The sequence below is a fragment of the Cygnus olor genome, chromosome 21 (genome assembly GCF_009769625.2).
Source record: "Cygnus olor isolate bCygOlo1 chromosome 21, bCygOlo1.pri.v2, whole genome shotgun sequence".
Lineage (NCBI taxonomy): Eukaryota > Metazoa > Chordata > Aves > Anseriformes > Anatidae > Cygnus > Cygnus olor.
In genome coordinates, this window is record NC_049189.1 from 3,693,338 (window position 1) to 3,711,053 (window position 17,716).

Here is a 17,716-nt window from a genome sequence, read left to right on the forward strand (position 1 = left end):
GATTGTTTTATTTTTATTTTCTAACCTCTGGATCCAGCACGCTTTAAAACCAAAAGAGCCGCATCAGAACAAACAGACGTTTGCCTTCCCTAAGAAGAGCCTTTCTCAGAAGCTGTCCGCACCGAGCAGCATCGACAAATTGCCTGCCTGCGGCTGGCAGCCTGATGGGAGCCTGATCCATAAAGGGGGTGACTCTGTGCTCCTCAGGAATTACTCCTCGTGCCGCAGCGGTGGGCCAGACCGCCAGGAGAGCCGCGCTGTCTGCCGGCTGGCGTCTCCTCCAGCCAGCGCTGCCGGAGCCAGAGGTCCATCAGCCCTGCTGCCAGCCCGCCGGGAGGAGGCTGGGGAGCAGCCGCGGGCTCCGGTGCAGAGCTGGAGCCGTGTTACGGACGGTCCCACGGGAGCTGTGAGCCTGGGACCCGGGATTACCGGCAAGGGGCCGTTCGGCTGGCTGCGGTATCGATACGCGCCTGGTGCGGGGTGCGCGGGCAGGCTGCGCCATCAGAGGGCGGGTGACGGAGGCTGCTCGCCCCCTAATTGCCCAGGGTCAGCGCCTGGTGCCGGCTGCGGAGGCCACAGATCATCTCCACTTCCCTCCCGGTGACGGGCCAGATCGAGAGCTGGTGTAGACTGATGTATTTCACCGTCTGCACTGCTTGTTTGCCTTGCTCTGCCCGTCACAGGTCCGCTCTCTCCGTCTTGTTCCTCTTTACACTCCTCCCCGCGCCTCGGCTCACAGGCTGCAGTGAACACACCATAACCCCTGAGTTTTGAGGCTCAGCTCCCCAGAAGCAGAGCCGATTTGGGCTCAGGGTAAGAGTGTTAGAGCTGCTGCTGTGCTTTGTGCTACGGAGATGGTCTGGCTGCTTGTTCCCCCCCTCCAGCAGCAGCACCACGTACCCCCAGGTACCGACGCAGAGCTCTGCGTTTGTTCTCAGCCCTGGCTTTGGGATACTCTTTTTGGACCTGTGCTAGCCTACGAGTGTATCTAAACTAACCCCTCCTGCTGCTTGTTCCCTTGCTCCTTTGCCTGTTAAATTCCTACGTGTGCGTCATGGCCGTGCTTATATAAAATTGACTTTTTCCTGTGGGATAGCGCAACGCCTCTGGGCACTGTGGCAATCCAGCTAACAGGTACAATTCTCTGCGGGTTTAAATTTAAGGGACCCTGGCAGGTTAAAAACAACGTGCTTTAATATGACATGCTGCCCCCCACCCCTTTCAGCGCTACCGTGCCCCAAAAAACCCTTGTAACCATCCCGTTCGCTTCCCACTGTTCCCAGTGTTTACACCTCCGTACTCCCCCTGCTTGGACAGCGGAAGCAGGCGCGGCGTTTCTTCGTGCTCTGCTCTCCCAAGGCTGGGATGAGGCCAAGCCCCCGCGGGGGAATGTTTGTTGCAAAAATAAACACTTGGCCACAGAACGGGGGGAAGAGGCAGTCAAACTCCTTTTGTATTTAGGTCTTGTAAATACTCGCATGAGGTTTTCCTGAATTAAAAAAAGAACTTAGCAGGCGATCAAATGTCTCCGTTGCAAGAGCAGGGGACGGATTTTGCCCTGACGGATCCTCCGATGTATCCCTGTGATTCCTGCCTTCAGCTTTGAGCTGAAGTAATTTCTTTACCTTCACAGCAGGCTGCGTTGTCTGCCCTGAGTGCTGTACCGGTGTCTTCTCACTACAGCTAGAGAGAAGTGAGCATCCGAGGCCAGGGTAGTACCAGTGGATCCCAGAAGGCATGGAGCTGACCTAGAAGAGCTGTTGTGAGTTCTCAGCACTTCTGAGAACCAGGCCTCTGCCCCAAGGGAAGAGCAGGGATCTGGGAACCCACATTTCAGGCCACCATGCCTGGAAACCTTGGTGGTCCTCCAGGAGCTAAAGCATCTCACGCGCCACCTCCCTTCGGAGGACTTCACACCCTGCTGTCTGTCAGCTGCGTCTCCGTCGTGGTTAGAAACCTGTGCCATGGGCGTCCTGGGCTATTGAGCGAGCTGTTGCGTTGGCTAGCCCTCTGATTTCATCCTTCGGTTTCTTTAATCTCCCTGCAGTGCCCAGGCACTGCTCAACCTCACGAGAGTCATCACTCACACCGCTCCTTACTGAGTGGTTGCTTGAGTGACTGTGCCTACGTTCACATCCACCCTGCTCGCGTTCGTAGTCGTGTTTGCCAGCTTCCTACCCAGAAGCTGCAGAAAGGTGGTTTAACTCTGCTCCTAACTCTCTGCGTTTGCCGGGGTACTGTTGCAGAACTGCTTTGCAAACCTCCCTTAAATTTGCACCCCTCTCTCTCCACAGGAGCAGTGGGAGAAGCAGGTCAAAGAGGAGGGGACGCCTCTGACGAAGTACTACGCTCAGTGGAAGAAGCTGAGAGAGAAGGAGATTCAGCTGGAAATCACTGGCAAAGAAAGAGTAAGAAACGCCTGACTCAGTGCACAGCACCTGTGCCGTGGCAGGAAGGGACAGCCCTGTCCTGGCAGCAGGGGGGTGGCTGATGAAAGCCAGCTCAAGCTGAAAGGGGCTCGAACTTTCTGGCTGTGTGGACCGGGCATTCGGGGGAAGAGCATGGCTGTGGCTGGACAGCAGTGTCTTCAGCCCCCTGGGGATTTGTCTCGCTGGGTTCTCTAGGAGTCTGCGTCCCCTGCCTGTACCCTATTTGCCCGATAGAGCCGTAGGTGAGATGGGTGAAGTAGTGCCAGGGCAGATTTCTCTCTGTCCCTGTTCAGGCTCGCGCTGTTCAGGATGGATTAGTCCGGTAGCCTTTGTAATTTGAGGATGGGGAGCTGAAGACAGTAACAACAGAGCAATCGCCTGCGGAAATAGAGTACCACAGAGGTGGGTTGGGTAACAGATCCCATTGTGCTGGAGCACTCGGGGCACACACACGCACGATGCCCCTTCTGTGTGTTCATCCCCACTTCTCACGTTGCTCTGGGCAGCCCGCATCGTTTCAGAGTGCTCTCCTAACAGGAAAACAAAGGGTTGTGCTCTTTGTCCAGCCCTGCAGAGCGTGGCTGGATCGCTGGAGCCCAGCCTTGCAAGAAATCAGGGAGGGGACGACGGCTCTCGTCTTCGCGAGGGGAATATCAGAGATGAGTTCTGGTTTGCATTTTATTTCTCCCACGTGGGTGGCTGGCTGCGAGGTGGGACTTGCTGTCTGGACATAAGTGCTCAGCCTGCCATTTCCCACATCTCCTGCCCAAGGGAAGGCTCCCCGGCCGCCCCTCAGGGCACCGCGCTCCGGGATGCAGAAGGGGGAGGGAGCTGTGCTGACATTAGGAGCCTAAAGGAAAGCTGTCTCGATGCTAATGCAATGAAAGCGGCCGAGCTAGGCTGCTTGGCCAGGGAGCAGGAAATAGATATAATTGGTGTCTCCAGCGTATGGTGGGGAACAATTAAAATAATCGATGGGACGGGAGCATGACTGGCTCTGAGCCAAGCCCCGGAGCGTGCTACGAGACCTGCGAGACCCTAGAAACGCTCAGCGCCGTGCACCAGCCCCGAGATGAGGACAAGGGGGAATAAGAAATTCCCCCGGGGCAGCCGTGCAGAGGGAACAAAAAGAACCTCTCGTTTTCTGCGCGGGCCCGGCAGGAGAAGGTGGCCTTTGCAGAAATGAAACTGCGTGCGTGGGGCTGAGAGACAGCAAGAAGCGATTGCTGGGAGCGGGGCTAACCTGGCCCCAAACCGGCCCTGCTGGTGCGAGCCACGACTTCCCTGGTACCGAAGCAGCTGTCGCAAGGGGACGGGAGAGAAGCTCTGGGTAGGCAAGCCCCCGCCTCGTGTGAAAGGCTGGAGGTGAGCTGGAGCAGTGTGGCGTGGCCAGGGCCAGCTGAAAGGGAGAGGAGCTCCCTTTGAAGGGGGGCTGCTTTGGCAGGGCGAGGCTCAGGAGGATGGCTTCGGAAACCAGGGGAAGTTTGAGGGCAGGGCCGGAGACTTGTTCTCTCCTGGAGGAAGCGGGCTGAACGGATAAACGGTGGAGAGAGATTTCGGAGTTAGCTTTCAGAAGGCTCTGAGGCTGCCTGACATCTCTGCTTGGTGAATGGGGCTGTTGTCTCTCTCGGTGGGGACTGCTAGCTTAATGGTGCAGCATTGTGAGCCCCAGCAGGAGAGCGAACACCATGAGGCCCATTAGGGCTGGGAAAATCCATGTCCCATTAGCAGCCATTGGGGGGAAAAATAATAACAGAGGAAAAAATCAGCCTGGCTCTCAGCTGCTCCGAGCTGCAGCTCGCCTTGTATAACAACGCTGACCCCGTCTGCCCGTTCCCTTTGCTTTTCCCAAAGGTTTTTAATGGGATGCAGACTAATCGGCTTCGTGAGACTCGGTCTGTAGCGACCTTCCAGCTGGGGATTAAAAGACTGGCCCCCAAATTACCTAATTACTGCCCCTGTGCGATGAACACAGGCTGTGTCTGCGAGGGGTGGCTCCGTGCAGGTCCTCGTTCCCTTGCTTTGTGGTCGCTGTGCAGCTTGTAGGGAGTTCTGGTGCCTTCGTTTTGAGGTGTCGGAGCTGAGGGCACTCCCGTGGAGCTTCGGACAGTCAGAGGCGGTGCAACTTGGCGTGATCCAGCACCAGGTCCTTTATAATACGCTCAGATGGAGTTCAGCCGGTACGCGTGCCACCCAAAACCAGTCTGCCTTTGGAAATGGGGGCCCTTGGTTGTGTTTTCGTGCTGCCTGGGAAGTCCCACCTGAGAGTCTCTGCTGCTTGCTGTGCGTGCCCTGCACGGGGTGCTGGAGAAGTTTTTCTCAGTGGGGACAGAAATCTCTGCCCTTTGCCGCCTTGAACTGGAGCTCGGAGAACCGGAGGAGACTTCCCCATCACGCGCACGAAACATTTGGCTTATTACACAGCTCCAGCCCCACTTCGAAACCTGAGTGACGTGCTGCGGGGAAACACTCAGGAGGCGTTGCAGGGGGCGAATGAGACCCTGAAAGGTTTTTGCATTTCATTTACCGCTGGGGGAGTAGCAGTGACCAGGCTCGTGGAGAACAGGGCTGAGGAACAGGGACCTGGGCAGGCGATGCAAGCAGTTCGTTGTAGGGTTTCTCCTCCTGGTTGTTTGATGTTTAGCGGGATCGTGACACTTTCAACCTCAACTATCTGCTGGTTGGCTCCTGCTGTTAAAAATAGGAGCTGCTAAGGAGAGAGAGCTGCCGGACGAGGACTGCAGCGAGCGTGGCTCGTGGCAGAGGGAGCCCGAAGGTGCTGCCTGTGGCTGCCAGCATCAGGGCAGCGTGGTGACTGTGTGCCACGGGGTGCAGCCCCCAGCACCCTCGGGCTGTGTTCTTCCTTCACGTGTCCTCCCAGCACCGAGGTCTCTGCAGGGCCAGTGGAAGGAGAAGTCTCTGGTAGCGGAAAAGAGCGGGTGGGAAGATGATTGAAAATCAGGAGCCTGCTTCGCTCCCCTCTCCCCTTCTCCGGGCAGCCTCTGACTCTCCATCCCGGTGCTGCAGGTTACTGCTTGTAAGCGCTCGGCTCCCGGCGTCAATATTGCCCGGCTGGGGACCGTAACCATGAAACGGGTTGGGAGAGATTGCTGGGATTGTCTGCAGGAACAAACGCCTGCCTCCTTCGCCCTCCCGAGAGCTGCCTTTCTGCGCGGAGCTCGCTCGCTGCCTCTCCCACCAGGGGAAGCTCCTGGGAGGGGTGGAGAAGCGGCTGTGGTCGGGGAGGAGAGCGTCGAGGGGTGGAGGGACGGGTGGGAGAGAGCAAATGAGTTATTACTCGCCGGGCGAATGTTTCCAAGCAAGCTAATGTGTGCTAATGCATGAGTGCTTCCCAGGAGGTGTGCAGCCAGGCACAGGCAGCGGGCAGCTGATGTTCAGAGAGCACTTGGGATTGAATTTGCATTCTGATTATCTTCGCCCTGCTGGCCTGAGCCCTGGCAAGTAAATCCTCCCCCTAATCCCCCTCCGGAGAGGTGTAAAGAGCAGCGAGGTGGTGTCAATTGCAAGTACTTAATGGCATTGATATTGGCCGTGGCTGCAGCAGCAAGGCTGGGCCCGTCGATCTGCAGAAGGGCTAGCAACAGGGCAAGCCGTGGCGGAGACAGACCTTAAGCACCTTCAGCGCCTTGCTGCTTAGCCGGGCTGAAGTCTGGGGCCAAGAAGACAGCTTGCCAGAGCTGCCACGGCTTTCGGCACCGGTGGAAAACTGCTTCTTCGGAGGTATCCCTTCCTGTATCCCTCCAGGCTTTCCGTGCAGAGCCCCAGGACGGGCGGCTTGTCAGCGGTGTCGTGCATTCTGAGCCATGCCGAGGTACCAGCAGCCCATTAGCACGAGTGGTTTATTGGGTAAAGATCAAGGGAGCAGCGGTGCTTTGCGCTCACCTTTGTAAGGGACTCGCGGATCTGTCTCCTGGCTGGCAGCAGGCAGGCCCAGCTGCTCTGGGCAGCGTGGCTTCCACAGACAGGGCAAAGCCAAGTTCCTGCCTTCACGCTCAGCGTTTTGTGTTTAAAAGTACAAATTAAGGTCGTTCTTACTGTTGGTTTTGTGTTTTCTTTTCTTTTTTTTTTTGTTTTCCAGCTCGAAGACTTGAACTTCCCAGAAATTAAACGTAAGAAGCAAGAGGAAAGGAAGGAGGAAGATAAGAAGGAATTCAAGGAGCTGTTTGAGCTGGACACTGACTCCGATGAGGAGAACACTGGGATTGCTGTAAAAGGTACGGCTCCAGGGCTGGGCATGCCTCTCCTGTCCGGGTTTCTCTGTGACGTGGGGCAGTACGGCTCTGCCCTAGGGGAGATGTGTGCTAACCATGTTCAGTTCGAAAGGCAGACTGACGTGGAGAGGGAGCACAGCACGATGGTGCCTTTTCAGAGTGACAGAAGGCAGCTGGGAGGCTTTTCTCTTCCTCTCCCTCTCCCGCTGTGTCGCTCCAGCTCATTTTAAACCCATGGGTTCTGCGTTAGTCCTTTTTTTTCCCATACCTGACCCAAAACCTCGGAGAACATCGGAGTGTTTGCTGCCTTTTTTGCCCGGTGGGTGGAGATGCAGAAATCCGTCTGTTGTTCCCCACGTGTAAAAGAGGAGTAAGAACATTGTCCTACCTGGCAGCGTGCTTCATTTTCGCTGTATACATCACTGCAAACAGCGGCTGTCCCAGGGGGTGGTTACCAGAACGAGAACCTTTGATGGAAAAGCGGTTATCCTCTCCTTGCATGCGCTTTGGGTGAGTTTATTTTCTGGCAGGTGACACTGCAAGTATTCTTGGTGAGCCAAGGAAGTCTGGAGCCTCTGGAGAAAATGGAGTGGTGCCACTCACTGGCTCTGACCACGAGGGGGCCATAGTAAATTGTGGAACCTGCCTAAAAAGCTGCCCACGTGGCTTGAGGAAAACTTGGACGTCCCGTTTGTGGTTTGGGAAGTTTGGGATAGCGCAGGTTTTCGAAATGCATTGCCATTGGGATAGCAGGGAGGCTCGCAGGAACGCAGGGCTTTCTTGTTTGGAGATGGGATCTGCAGACAAAGTCCTAGTCCGTGGCACGCGTTGTGGGGTGCGAGCACAAGTCTTGAGCCTTAGCACAGAACCAGTGACCACCTCGCAGCTTTCTGTGATACGGGAGGAAGAAACGGTCAGAAAACTCGCGTTGAGGTTGAAGTCGGTGGATTTTTGTAGGTGCCCCAGCAAAGAACGGGCAAGTCTAAGGGATCGGATGACATCAGGGCGGTTTGCTCAGGTACACCCTTGAGATCTGGCATTGTCCTGCCTGCCAAACAAATGGGTGCCTCCGAAGAATCTGGAGAAGCCTCAGTGGCTTCTAAAAAGGCAGTGCACCGCTGTGACGCCTCGTGTGGCAGCGCGGCAGTGCCAGCAGCGCCCAGCGTTCCTGGCCCAGCCGCCTCCCCGCAGCCTTTGCTCGTAGCAGGGAGTTTTCCGCAGGGAGGGAACGGGCCCCGGGGGCGTCTTCCGTCTCAAGGAGCCACCGTGCCGGGTCCCCACCACGAGTCCGGAGGCGCTGGGTGGAGAAAGAGCGGAGCAGCGGGGCTGTGCTGCGGCGCAGGGCGACGTCCCCATCCCCTCCGGGCAGCGGCGTGCCTCCGCGCCGGGAAGGGGGCAGAGGACGGAGAGGTTGGGAAAAGCGCCCGCATCTGGGGAGAAGCGCACAATGAGCTCTTGTTCCTGCTCCGCGTGGGGTGCGGAACAGCCTCCAAGCCTCAAACGAGGCGAAGGGAAAGTCGTGGAGAGGGACTTTGGGTCGCCTTGAATCGGCTTCCAGCTGTACCCAAGAGAGACACGTCGAGCAGCAGGAAGAGAAGGCTGCCCTGGATGGGTCTTCAGGGAGAGGACAAAAGGAACGTAGCTGGGGCTGCCGGCGATGCTGGCCTCGAGAAGCGAGAGGGAGAGATGCTGGGGCTGTGAAACCGCGACACTGGTGTGCTGGGGGCGTCTGGAAAGCTGTGGGAGCAGACCAGCCCCCCGGAGGCAGCACCGCTTCCAGCCGGGGGCAGGAAGAGACGGGGCTGGTGAGCTGCAGCCTCCCTGCCCCGGGGATGGGAGCAAGGGCACGCTTCGGGGGTCCCAGGGCTGATGGGGAGAAGAACAGGGGGCTCCCTTGACAGGGCAAACATCCCCAGCCGTGTCCGCACTCATTATTAGCAAGGCTTGGCGGCAGCACGCGAGGCGCTGGTCAGAGTCCTTGCTGGAAGGAGCCAGTTCCAGAGTCTCGGGGGTCTGTGGGTCCCTGCTAAGAAGCGTACGGAGAATTTTTATTGGTTTTCATCGCGGTTTGAGCTCCTGCTCCATCAGTACCAGCGCTCCTACTTATTTCGGGGGCTTCCAAAAGCACGGCGAGGGCGATGGACAGGCAGAATTCGGCCTGACGTCAGCGCGTCTGCGCACCCGCTGCCCTCCGAAGCCGGGCCGAGGGGCGCTGCCTTGCCGCTGCACCTTGGCGTCGTGCTGGGAGCCCTCAGCCGCGACCACGTGCGGGTGCTGAAGGGGTGCTGAGCACCAGGACGGGGAGCGACGCCCGCTGCAGGGGGCTCCGAGCCAGGAATCGGAGTTTTGCAGGGTGCCGGGCGGTGCCGCCTGCCGGCTCTCCGATTCTGGCTGCTTTCTCTCGCTCCGCGCCGGGCTGGGAAGCGGGTGGGAGTAACTGGCAGGCAGCGAACCGACGCGTGCGGCAGCCGCACGGCGGGGAAGGAAGGAGAGCAATGAATTTGCAATCGTGTTTTAATCTGGCGGGGCTGAGGGGAGATTCCCCCCGCTCCTGCCTCGCGCTCCCCCCCCCCCCTCCCCGAGGGGGCAGGATGGTGGCGAACACAAAACCAAGACAAGCTGCCCTTCGGAAGGGAGAAAGCGTTTGGCAGGCAGGAGAAAAAAAAACCTTGCTTGGGTCTCTGCAAGGTCCGAGGATGGGAGAGAAAACGGGTTCGCGCGTTTTAGGACCCTCCGAGCGTGTCAGGGGTGGGACGAGCCAGGCGACGGGGAGGAAGGAGCGTGGGTTTGCTCCACCTGCGTGGCGTGCCGGGGGCGGGGAGGTTCCTGCATTGCTCTCGTTTACCGCCTGACAGCTCTCCGGGAGGAGAGGCTCGTGGAAATTATTAACGGCTTGGGCGGAGGCGCTGGGCGGCCTCGGCACGAGGCAATTAAAGGCGAGGAGGCGGCGTGGCTGCGGCGTCTCCCCGGGATCTGCCCGCGTTAGGTGTCGGCGTGCCTCTAATGAACTTGGGCAGGTTTCTTCGTTTATTCCGCACGTAATCACGTTGCATCAGTTTCATGCCGGGCTGCTGGGGGCCGGGGCTGTGGAGGGAGAGGTCAGGCGTTCCCATTTGCCGGCAGGAGAACCACTCGGTGGCAAAATTCCTGCTCCGTGCCGTCAGCTGGAGGATCTGGAGGAAGAGGGGAGCTCTGCAGCACCCTAAACATCGCGTGAGAGCGTCTCCTTGATGTGCTCCTGCCTCCAACAACCACACTCTTGACTTCTACCCTGGGACCTGCGCACCTTGGTGGAAAGGGCAGCAGGATCCCAGCTCGCTGGAGGGGCGCAGGAGGCTGCAGCTCAGGAAATCCCCTCGTAGTGACCTCCGCCTGCGTCCTAGCCTTCAGGAGCAGCCCGACACCGATTCCCGCCCACCCCTGGTTTCTCTCCGTGCTCCCAGCCGAGCCGGCGGTGCCGTCGCAGGCTCCGGGTGATGGATGAGCGCGCTCCCCTCGCCGGAGCTGCTCAGGTGCCCATCAATAAGCCGCGGCGCTGCCGTCCAGCTCCCGGGGGGGCTCCCTCCACGAGCCGCGCCTTCGGCTGCCCCGGGGGGGGGGGGGCCGGGGGGCTGCCGGCAGGGCTGACGGATCGGTGGCAGCGCGGCGATGGCAGGGAGCTTATTGATGGCTGCGTACCCGGCTCAGCGAGCAGCACGGGTCAGCTGCTGGAGGAGGGAGGATGGGGCAAAAAAAAAAAAAAAAAACAGACGCCGAGCAGCGCGGCGGGAGAAGGATGCGCGCCGCTTGCCTGGCAGAGGGGCTGAAATGTGAGCAAGCAGCTGCCCGGGCAGGTTGGTACGCAGGCAGGCAAGCAGGGCTTAGCTCGGGGGGTGGCTGGGGGTTCTGCTCCCTGGGGACACATCTCGGTGTCTGCTGGCACTGAAACGCGTGGTGAAATCCCCGTGCAGAGGAGGGAGAGAAGGGGAGGAAAGCAGCCCGGTTCCCGCGGCCCCGAGACGCTGCTCCAGGCACCCCGAGGCTCTGCGTGCTCCCTCCCAGCCACCTGCAGGGGGGATTTGCAGGGGTGTCCGGTCCTGCACCTTTTCCTTGTGACCATCGGGGGGAAGAAGGCTAAAAGGGGTGTAAAAGGGTGCCCTGAATCAGGGTCTGCCCATTTGCAGTGGCATATAGCCACTGAGGGGTGCGGGTGAAGGAACCAGACCTCCCTCGTGGCTTATTCTTTCTTCTTTTTCAAGTCTCTTCAGTAGGCCCACTTCTCTCTTCGTGTTTGTCTGTCCGTCTTCCTCTCCTACCTTTCACGCCCCCCCCCCCCAGCAGGGCAGAAAGGTGTTTTCATGACCAGCAGTGGGTGCTGCGCCCGCGGTGCTCAGTAAATACCAGGCAGCCGCAGAGCCTGGGGCTTCCGAGGTGATTTCTCTGCCTTTTTGTCTCCTGGCCATCCCGACCTCTAGCAGGGGCCTCTGAAGTGCTGTGCATCCTTCCCTGGGCTCCGGTGTAAGCCAAAAAGGCTTTTGGGGAGATATGGCAGGAGAAATCGAGCGGTGAACTTCCCCTTAACACGTGTCGGGGGGGGGGGGGGGGGGTGGTGCTTTGCCCTTGGGTGCTTTGCCCTGCCTGCACACACCCCTGTGCTGCCCTTGATTTTCCGTTTACACCGTAAAAATACCTGCAGGGAAATCCAAAGCCAAAGCGGCATCGGATGACAGCTCCGAAGCAAGCAGCAGGGAGGACTTCGGTGAGGACGATGATGATGAAGAGGGAGAGTACGAAGTCGAGGAGGACGAGGAAGATTTGGAAGACGACGGCGACTCCGATGGTGAGTAGTGCTCCTAGGAAAAGGGGAAGGGTGTTACCGACCGCGCTGCCAGCCGCAGGCTCCTTTGCGTCCCGGGGGCTCTCCTGCAAAGGAGCTGCCTCCCCTGTCCTCGCTGCGCTGCCCTTGCGAGCTGCGGGGCGGCAGGAGGGATTTCGGCACGCACACGGGGAGACCTGCCAGCCCCGAGCGCGCACCGAGGGGAGAGCGGAGGGGTTAAGGGCTGCGCGGCCCGTGCTCTCACAAGCCACCAGTCCCTTTCATCTCCTCGCAGGGGCCTCCTGCAGAGAGGCTCGAACAGACTCGGCAAGTACAGCCCAGCCCCACAGGGCGCAGAAACCTTGCTTCAAGGCTCTCCGCAGGCGCCGGGGTGTGGAGGGTGCGCTCCTCCTCGGGGCTGCGGGGCGCTGCGCAGGGCTAACGCGGTCCTCCCGGGACAGGGCAGGTAGGGGATCCCGTCCCAAATCCTGCGTTCACCTGGGGTTTTTGCGCTGAAGGTGCGTGGTATTCCCAGCATACACATTCTGCTCGATCCACTGGCTTTGCTCCTTGCCTGGCCGCTTCTACCCAGAGAATCAGCAGGGGTGGGCGTCAGCGTGAGGCCGCCAGCCCAGAATGGTATTTTTAAAGGCTACCGAGCAGCAGCTGTGTCACCGGGGAGGCTGGAGGCTTTGTTGCAGCTGTGTCAGCCCCCCCCTGTCCCTCGCACAGAGCCGCAGCCGGCTCGTGAGCCCGCCTGCACCCCGGCAGGGCGCAGGGCCCGCGTTGGGCTCGCTCCTGCCTGCCTCTGCCAAGTCGCTGCCACGCGAGCAGACGGGAGCTGGGCCTGCCAGGGCTCCTCTGCCTGCTCTGCTGTTCCTGTGCTGTTTTTTTTTTTCCTTTTTTTTTTTTTTCTTTTTCTTTTTTGCCATTGCCTAGGTCCGGGATTTATAGGACCAAGCCTCTGCGCCCCTGCCTGCCTTTGGGTGTGATGCGCGGTTGCGGGGAACAGCCACAAAAAGCTCCCGTGTGCAGCCTGGGTTTTTTTTTGTTTTTTTTTTTTAAACCAGTTTGGGGAGCGACGAGAGCAGGAAGGGGGAAAGAGGCCAAGTGAGAGCAAAACCTGCCTGATTTAGCGTGGCAGATGGCTGTGGCTTGGCACGCACAGCCCAGCCGCGTCGCCCGGAATAGATGGGGGCTCGGTGCGTGTTCTGACAGCGCTGGCAAGGAGAACGAGGGAGCGTTCCTCCTCCCTGCCCACCGCTGTACGCAGGAAAAGCACCCTCCCTTGGGGGCTGGGAGGCCTGGCGCTTTGGTGCCACCGGTGGGGTTTTCAACGTGAGCTGTCCTGAGCACCCAGCCCGGTCCGGGTAGCCAGAGGTGGCTTTTTGTCCTTTTTGGAGAGCAAGAGGCTCCGAGGGACCGGCGCCGAGCCAGCACGGTGCTGGCAGGGGCTCAGCAGGATGGTCCGCAGGGCGAGGGGAGCTCCAGCCCCACTTCTGGGAGGCTGCCCCGGGAAGGGGAACATGTAGAGTCCTGCACAGCCCCCAGAAACCAGCTCTCCGTTGTGTTTATTAGAAACGCCACTCGAAAAGGAGGGAGCTCGGGGCTAGGTTCACGTCTGGGAGCCTTGCAGGTACCTGTGAGAGCTCCTTTCTGTCAGCTCCTCGCCCCCCCAGAGGGATCTCCGGAGGGGGAAGGCTGCTCAGAGGGCTGGGGGCACTGCCTGCCTCGTCCCCTCCCTTCTCTCTCCCTCCTCCCTCGTGCCTGGGGCACGGCGCTGTTACCTCCCCGAGCTCCCCGGAGCCGGTGCTGCGCCCTGCAGCGCTCACCTACCGCTATCGGGGAGCTGCAGCGCTGCCAATAAATTAACGAGTGTCTGGGCTTAATTAGCGATGAGTTGCCTCCACCTGCCCCCCAGTAAAGCAGGATTTACACCTCTCTCTCTCTCTCTTCCCACCCGCAGAGGACGACAGCACGGAGGGCAAGCAGAAGCAGAGGCCTGGCCCCCGGGGGCTGTCACGGGCTGACCTCCAGCAGCTGGCCCAAGGCGACGAGGACGTTGTGGAGGACCTGGCGTTCTCCGATGAGGACTGAGCACCTCTTGGCCCTTACAGCCCCGCTGGAACCCCCCCCAGCTGGTCTCCAGGAGGTGGTAAGGGGGGGACCCAGCCCCAGGTGCCACCAAGGACTGTTACGGTGACACGACAAAGCAGCTGCTTGGACTTTTCAAGCTTTTTCTACTGACTATATATTTTTGGTAACGTTTTTGGGCACTTCAAAGCCAGTAAAACTTCTCAGCGTAGGTAATAAAAAGCCCTCATTAAAATCTCCTGCTTTAAATAATGTAGGGTCCCATTTCAGCTTCTGCTGGCCAGGGGAAGGAGCAGCCCCTATGTCTGAGGGGGCCTCCTGCCTGTTCAGCCCCCCCGTTTTGCTCCGGGCTCTCTCCCCAAACCCTCTCTTTTAGCCAAGGGTCCTCAAGGAGTGCGCAGAGCGTTTAGAGCTTTGTGTCCTCGCTGCAAGCAGAAAGCCTTTACCGGCAACGTCAGAGGCAACTCAGTCAGATCAGGCAGATGCGCAGGCTGTAAGGATGCCGAGTGTGTGGTGACCTGAAATAATAAGCCTTGGGATGTGGGCGGAGAAGGGAGGGTGTGCGAGCAGGGTGGAGTAAGAAGAGGCAAAGCTAATAACGTAGGAAATAGGCTTTTCACATCAGAAAAAACGTAGGATATGCCCAGGATTTGTTGGATATAGCCAGGATCCACGTGCTTGGTGAGCCAAGGGGCATCCAGGCTGCTCCTGTGCTTTGTGACAGTCCCGCTGTCACCCGTGGTGGCACCGTGGCACAGGGAGGACGCCCGGCTGCTGGCTGTGAGCCCTGCAAACAGCAGTCGGACTGCAGCACGCCTCGGGCAGCCTGCCTCGCTGCCTCCCTCCAAGCCAGCCGCCCACGGCAGCGGGGAGCAGCTCAGCCTGGGTCTTCCTGCAGGAGGGGTGCTCGTGGGAGGGCACCGCGCAGCTCCAGCTCGTGTTCTGCTGGGAAAATGGAAACAGCTTCTCTCTCGAGCCCAGAGTTTGCAGGGCCGGCAGCTCAGAAACGTTTCTTTGGCAGGTAAACTGGAAATAGGGGGATTTGCTGAGAGAGGTAGGAGAAGTTTAAGTATTCTCAGAGTGTATCTGACAAAAAATCACTCCTGAAAATTAACCGTGCCTTTTAAGAGCATTTTTTTCCTTAATGCAGATTTTTTTTTTTTTGAAAGGAAGATGGGAGGCAGGACTAAATGCTATCTTTATTCCTCTGTGTCCCCGTTCAGTGAGGCCACTAGCTAGCTGTCAGCGCTGGGGTGGCCAAGCTGCCTGCACGGGCTTGTTCATCGCTGCCTGCTGCACTGCCTACGTGTTCCCCTCCAGGCACACTACAAGAAGACAAGATTTTTTTTTTTTTTTAAACATTTAAAAAATATATATATTTTTTTTAAAGTTCTATTTTCATGGCACAGGACGAACCACAGCTCAGAAACGTTCCCTTATTGCAGATAAAAAGGACCAGTCAAGCCACATGTCTTGTAGCCTGGCTGGCGTTCTCCCTTTCACCCCATCCGTAAGTGGTAACAACTCGGTGTTTGTGAAGCCGTAATTACGCTCTTCCTGCCCTACACCCAGTGCTGCTCCTTTTCTGCTTTCAAACATCACTGCTGTGCAGGTAAACAGGTAAATCACTGCTGTAGTAGCGTTGTGGGGGAACTGGTTCTGTTTCCTTCGGAGTTCATTACGGTTTTTTGGAGCTTAGGGGTAGAAAGGGCGGTGTGGTTTCTTTCTTCCCCCAGCCGTAGTTACAATAATTATTAGTCCTGTCCTCCCTAAACATGCACCCAGATACCCTTTGTCCCATAAGGAGGAGGAAGTATCTTCAGAAATTAATAATTTATTATTATTTATTTATTATTTAGAGCGCCCTGAGGGGGCTGAGCACCTGCTGCTTTAGCAGGGGGCAGGATTGCTCCAGACTGAGGTTCCCTACCTGGTAACGCAGCCGGTGTCCGCGGGCACTGACAGCTGGGAGCCTGCGATGTGGCTGCAGGGATGAGGCTTGTAGGGCCCGAACTACAAGAAAAAGGTTTAACTTACCTCCTCTTCCAAAAGAAAGAGGTTGCTTCTTCCTCATTTCCCTTAACTTAGCTGGGCAAGGAGGTTTTTTGCCATTTAACACCGAGTTCCCACCCCCAGCAGTGATGCATACAGCTCAGGTAAGCGTGCACACAACAAAAGAGACTTCTTGGGTAAAGCAGCCAGCCACGAGGGGCTCAGGAAGCCAGGTACCATTTGTAAATTAAGTGTTTTCCTTTTTTATTTAAACTGATTGCTGGAAAGCATTTTTATCGTGATGTGATGGATAATGACAATTTTTTTTTTTTTTTACAATATAAAGAAGCTAATGTACCACCAAGCTATCTTGTAAGAAAAAAACGGCAGCACGTGCAACGTTTAAACAAAAAAAGAGGAGAGAGAGAGAGAGAAAAGTACCACATGTGATTGTTGCTCACAACTGTACAAGTCACAGGGGGTCACCCCCAGGAGTTACCATCTCATTCACAGTAGTAAAAACTCTGCCCCTTGGTTTTTAGCCTGACCACCCCCCCCCCCCACCCCCAACATCCCTCCCCCTCCTCTGGGAGCGCACAGGTATCCGTCTCATGGTCCGCAGCAGGCCAGAATGTGCAACTACATCCACCTCTGTAACAAGGCTTTAAAAGGAACAAAACCAACCCTACAAACAAACAAAAAAAAATAAACCAAATGTAGAAATGAGTCCGTAGTACACGCGACAGAGGGAGAGGGCCACGCTGGAGTGAGGCCTGTGACCCTTCGTCCCACCTAAGCACACACACTCTTTTTTTTTTTTCTTCTTTAAAACAAAACGAAGGAAAAAAAAAGCAGCTCTGCGGGGCTGGAGCGCGGGCAGAGTCCTCCTGGGTGTGTGCTGCAAGGAAAAGGCGCCGGGGAGAGGGCAGCCCCCAGCCGAGGGACGGCAGCGAGCCGCCTGTGCCGTACCATCCACACTGAAGTAAACATGGACCGGAACTTGCCTTTTAGGTTTTTTTTCTATTTTTTTTTCCTTTTTTGTCTGTCTTTGGTATTGTTTTAAAAGTCGCTAGAGATGCATAGACACCTGAATGAGGAACTGAGTACAGTTTCCAGGGAGGAGGAGCTGCTCGGGAAGGCGGGTGCTTGCCGTTTCCGTGGGTTTCTTTTCGCTCAGGGGGGGGCCGAGTACCATTGGGAGGAGCCGTGCCCGGTCCCTGGCCCTGCTCGGAGTCACTGCCAGAAGTTCCTGAAAGCCGTGTGGCTCTGAAGGCAAAGAGGAGCGTTCCTCCCCGGCCCCAGCTCTCCATCAGCCTGGTGAGCGCGAAGGGGTGTGGAAGGGAAGGGGACCGCTGCTGGCCTCCAGCATCGTCTTCCTCTTCACTCGTGTTGTCTCGCTACATCTTTGGATAGTTTTCTTTCCTTCCCTTTTTACAGTTTTTAAAACGTCCGTGGTTTTTTGTTTTTTTTTTTGTTTTTTTTTTTTAAACAAAAAGCAAAATGCATCCAAAAAAAAAAAAAGTAAAAAAACCTCCCTTCCTTGCTCCCGTGTCTCGCACTGAGGGAGGCTCTCCTGCTCTCGCACCGCGTTCCCTTCGGTCTCCCCAACTGAAGCTCAGTTCCAGCAGCAGCCCCGAGCTGGCCTGCAGTTAGGAGGGAGGTTTCGTGGTGTCGTTGAGCCCGGCGAGGATGGCGGGGTTGCCGTTCTCCTGCTTTGGTGAGATGCGGCTGGCGGAGGGCAGCCCGCTGCTGAAGGGCGAGGCCACGCTGCCCGTGGAGGACGGCCGCAGGTCGGCGGGGGGCAGGTCCCGCTCCGGAGGCCGCAAACCAGGGGGTTGCAGAGGGAAAGCCATGGGGAAGCCTGCCATGTACAGCACTCTGCCCACTCTCTTGGCGACCTAGCGAAAAACGGAAAGTAAGGGCAGGGGTTAAAGGGCTGAGCGTGTGCAACCCGGCTTCAGGAAGCCGCAGGGGCTGCGCTGTCCTGCGGCGTCCCAGGGTCTGTAATCCAAAGGGACCCAAAGGTAGAAAGGCTAGGTTACACCATTTGAATGAAGAGCTGCTATTCCTGATGCACCAAAAACCCCCTTGGTGAGTTACTGGAGAAGACCAGGGAAGATTTCTCCCCCCCCGGCCCTTTTTCTAAAGGCCTCTGTTGTGCCGGCGTGCTCCGT

General features: G+C 57.7%; 2 protein-coding genes across 6 annotated transcripts in view; one reads left to right on the forward strand and one right to left on the reverse strand.

Moving 5' to 3' along the window:
* NOC2L (NOC2 like nucleolar associated transcriptional repressor) overlaps positions 1–13,779 on the forward strand; it is a 43,729-nt gene extending 29,950 nt beyond the window's left edge. Inside the window, exons 16-19 of the mRNA XM_040533330.1 lie at positions 2,295–2,408; positions 6,529–6,664; positions 11,337–11,480; positions 13,423–13,779. Coding sequence (XP_040389264.1) covers positions 2,295–2,408; positions 6,529–6,664; positions 11,337–11,480; positions 13,423–13,553 — 525 coding nt within the window. The 3' untranslated portion in view covers positions 13,554–13,779. The remainder of the gene's footprint in view (positions 1–2,294; positions 2,409–6,528; positions 6,665–11,336; positions 11,481–13,422) is intronic.
* A 2,010-nt stretch (positions 13,780–15,789) lies between these two features.
* Positions 15,790–17,716, reverse strand: part of SAMD11 (sterile alpha motif domain containing 11) — a 220,359-nt gene continuing 218,432 nt past the window's right edge. For all 5 annotated transcript variants that reach the window (XM_040533325.1, XM_040533324.1, XM_040533326.1 and 2 more), the window contains one exon: positions 15,790–17,440. In XM_040533325.1, the coding sequence (XP_040389259.1) occupies positions 17,192–17,440 (249 nt within the window). In that variant the 3' untranslated portion in view covers positions 15,790–17,191. The remainder of the gene's footprint in view (positions 17,441–17,716) is intronic.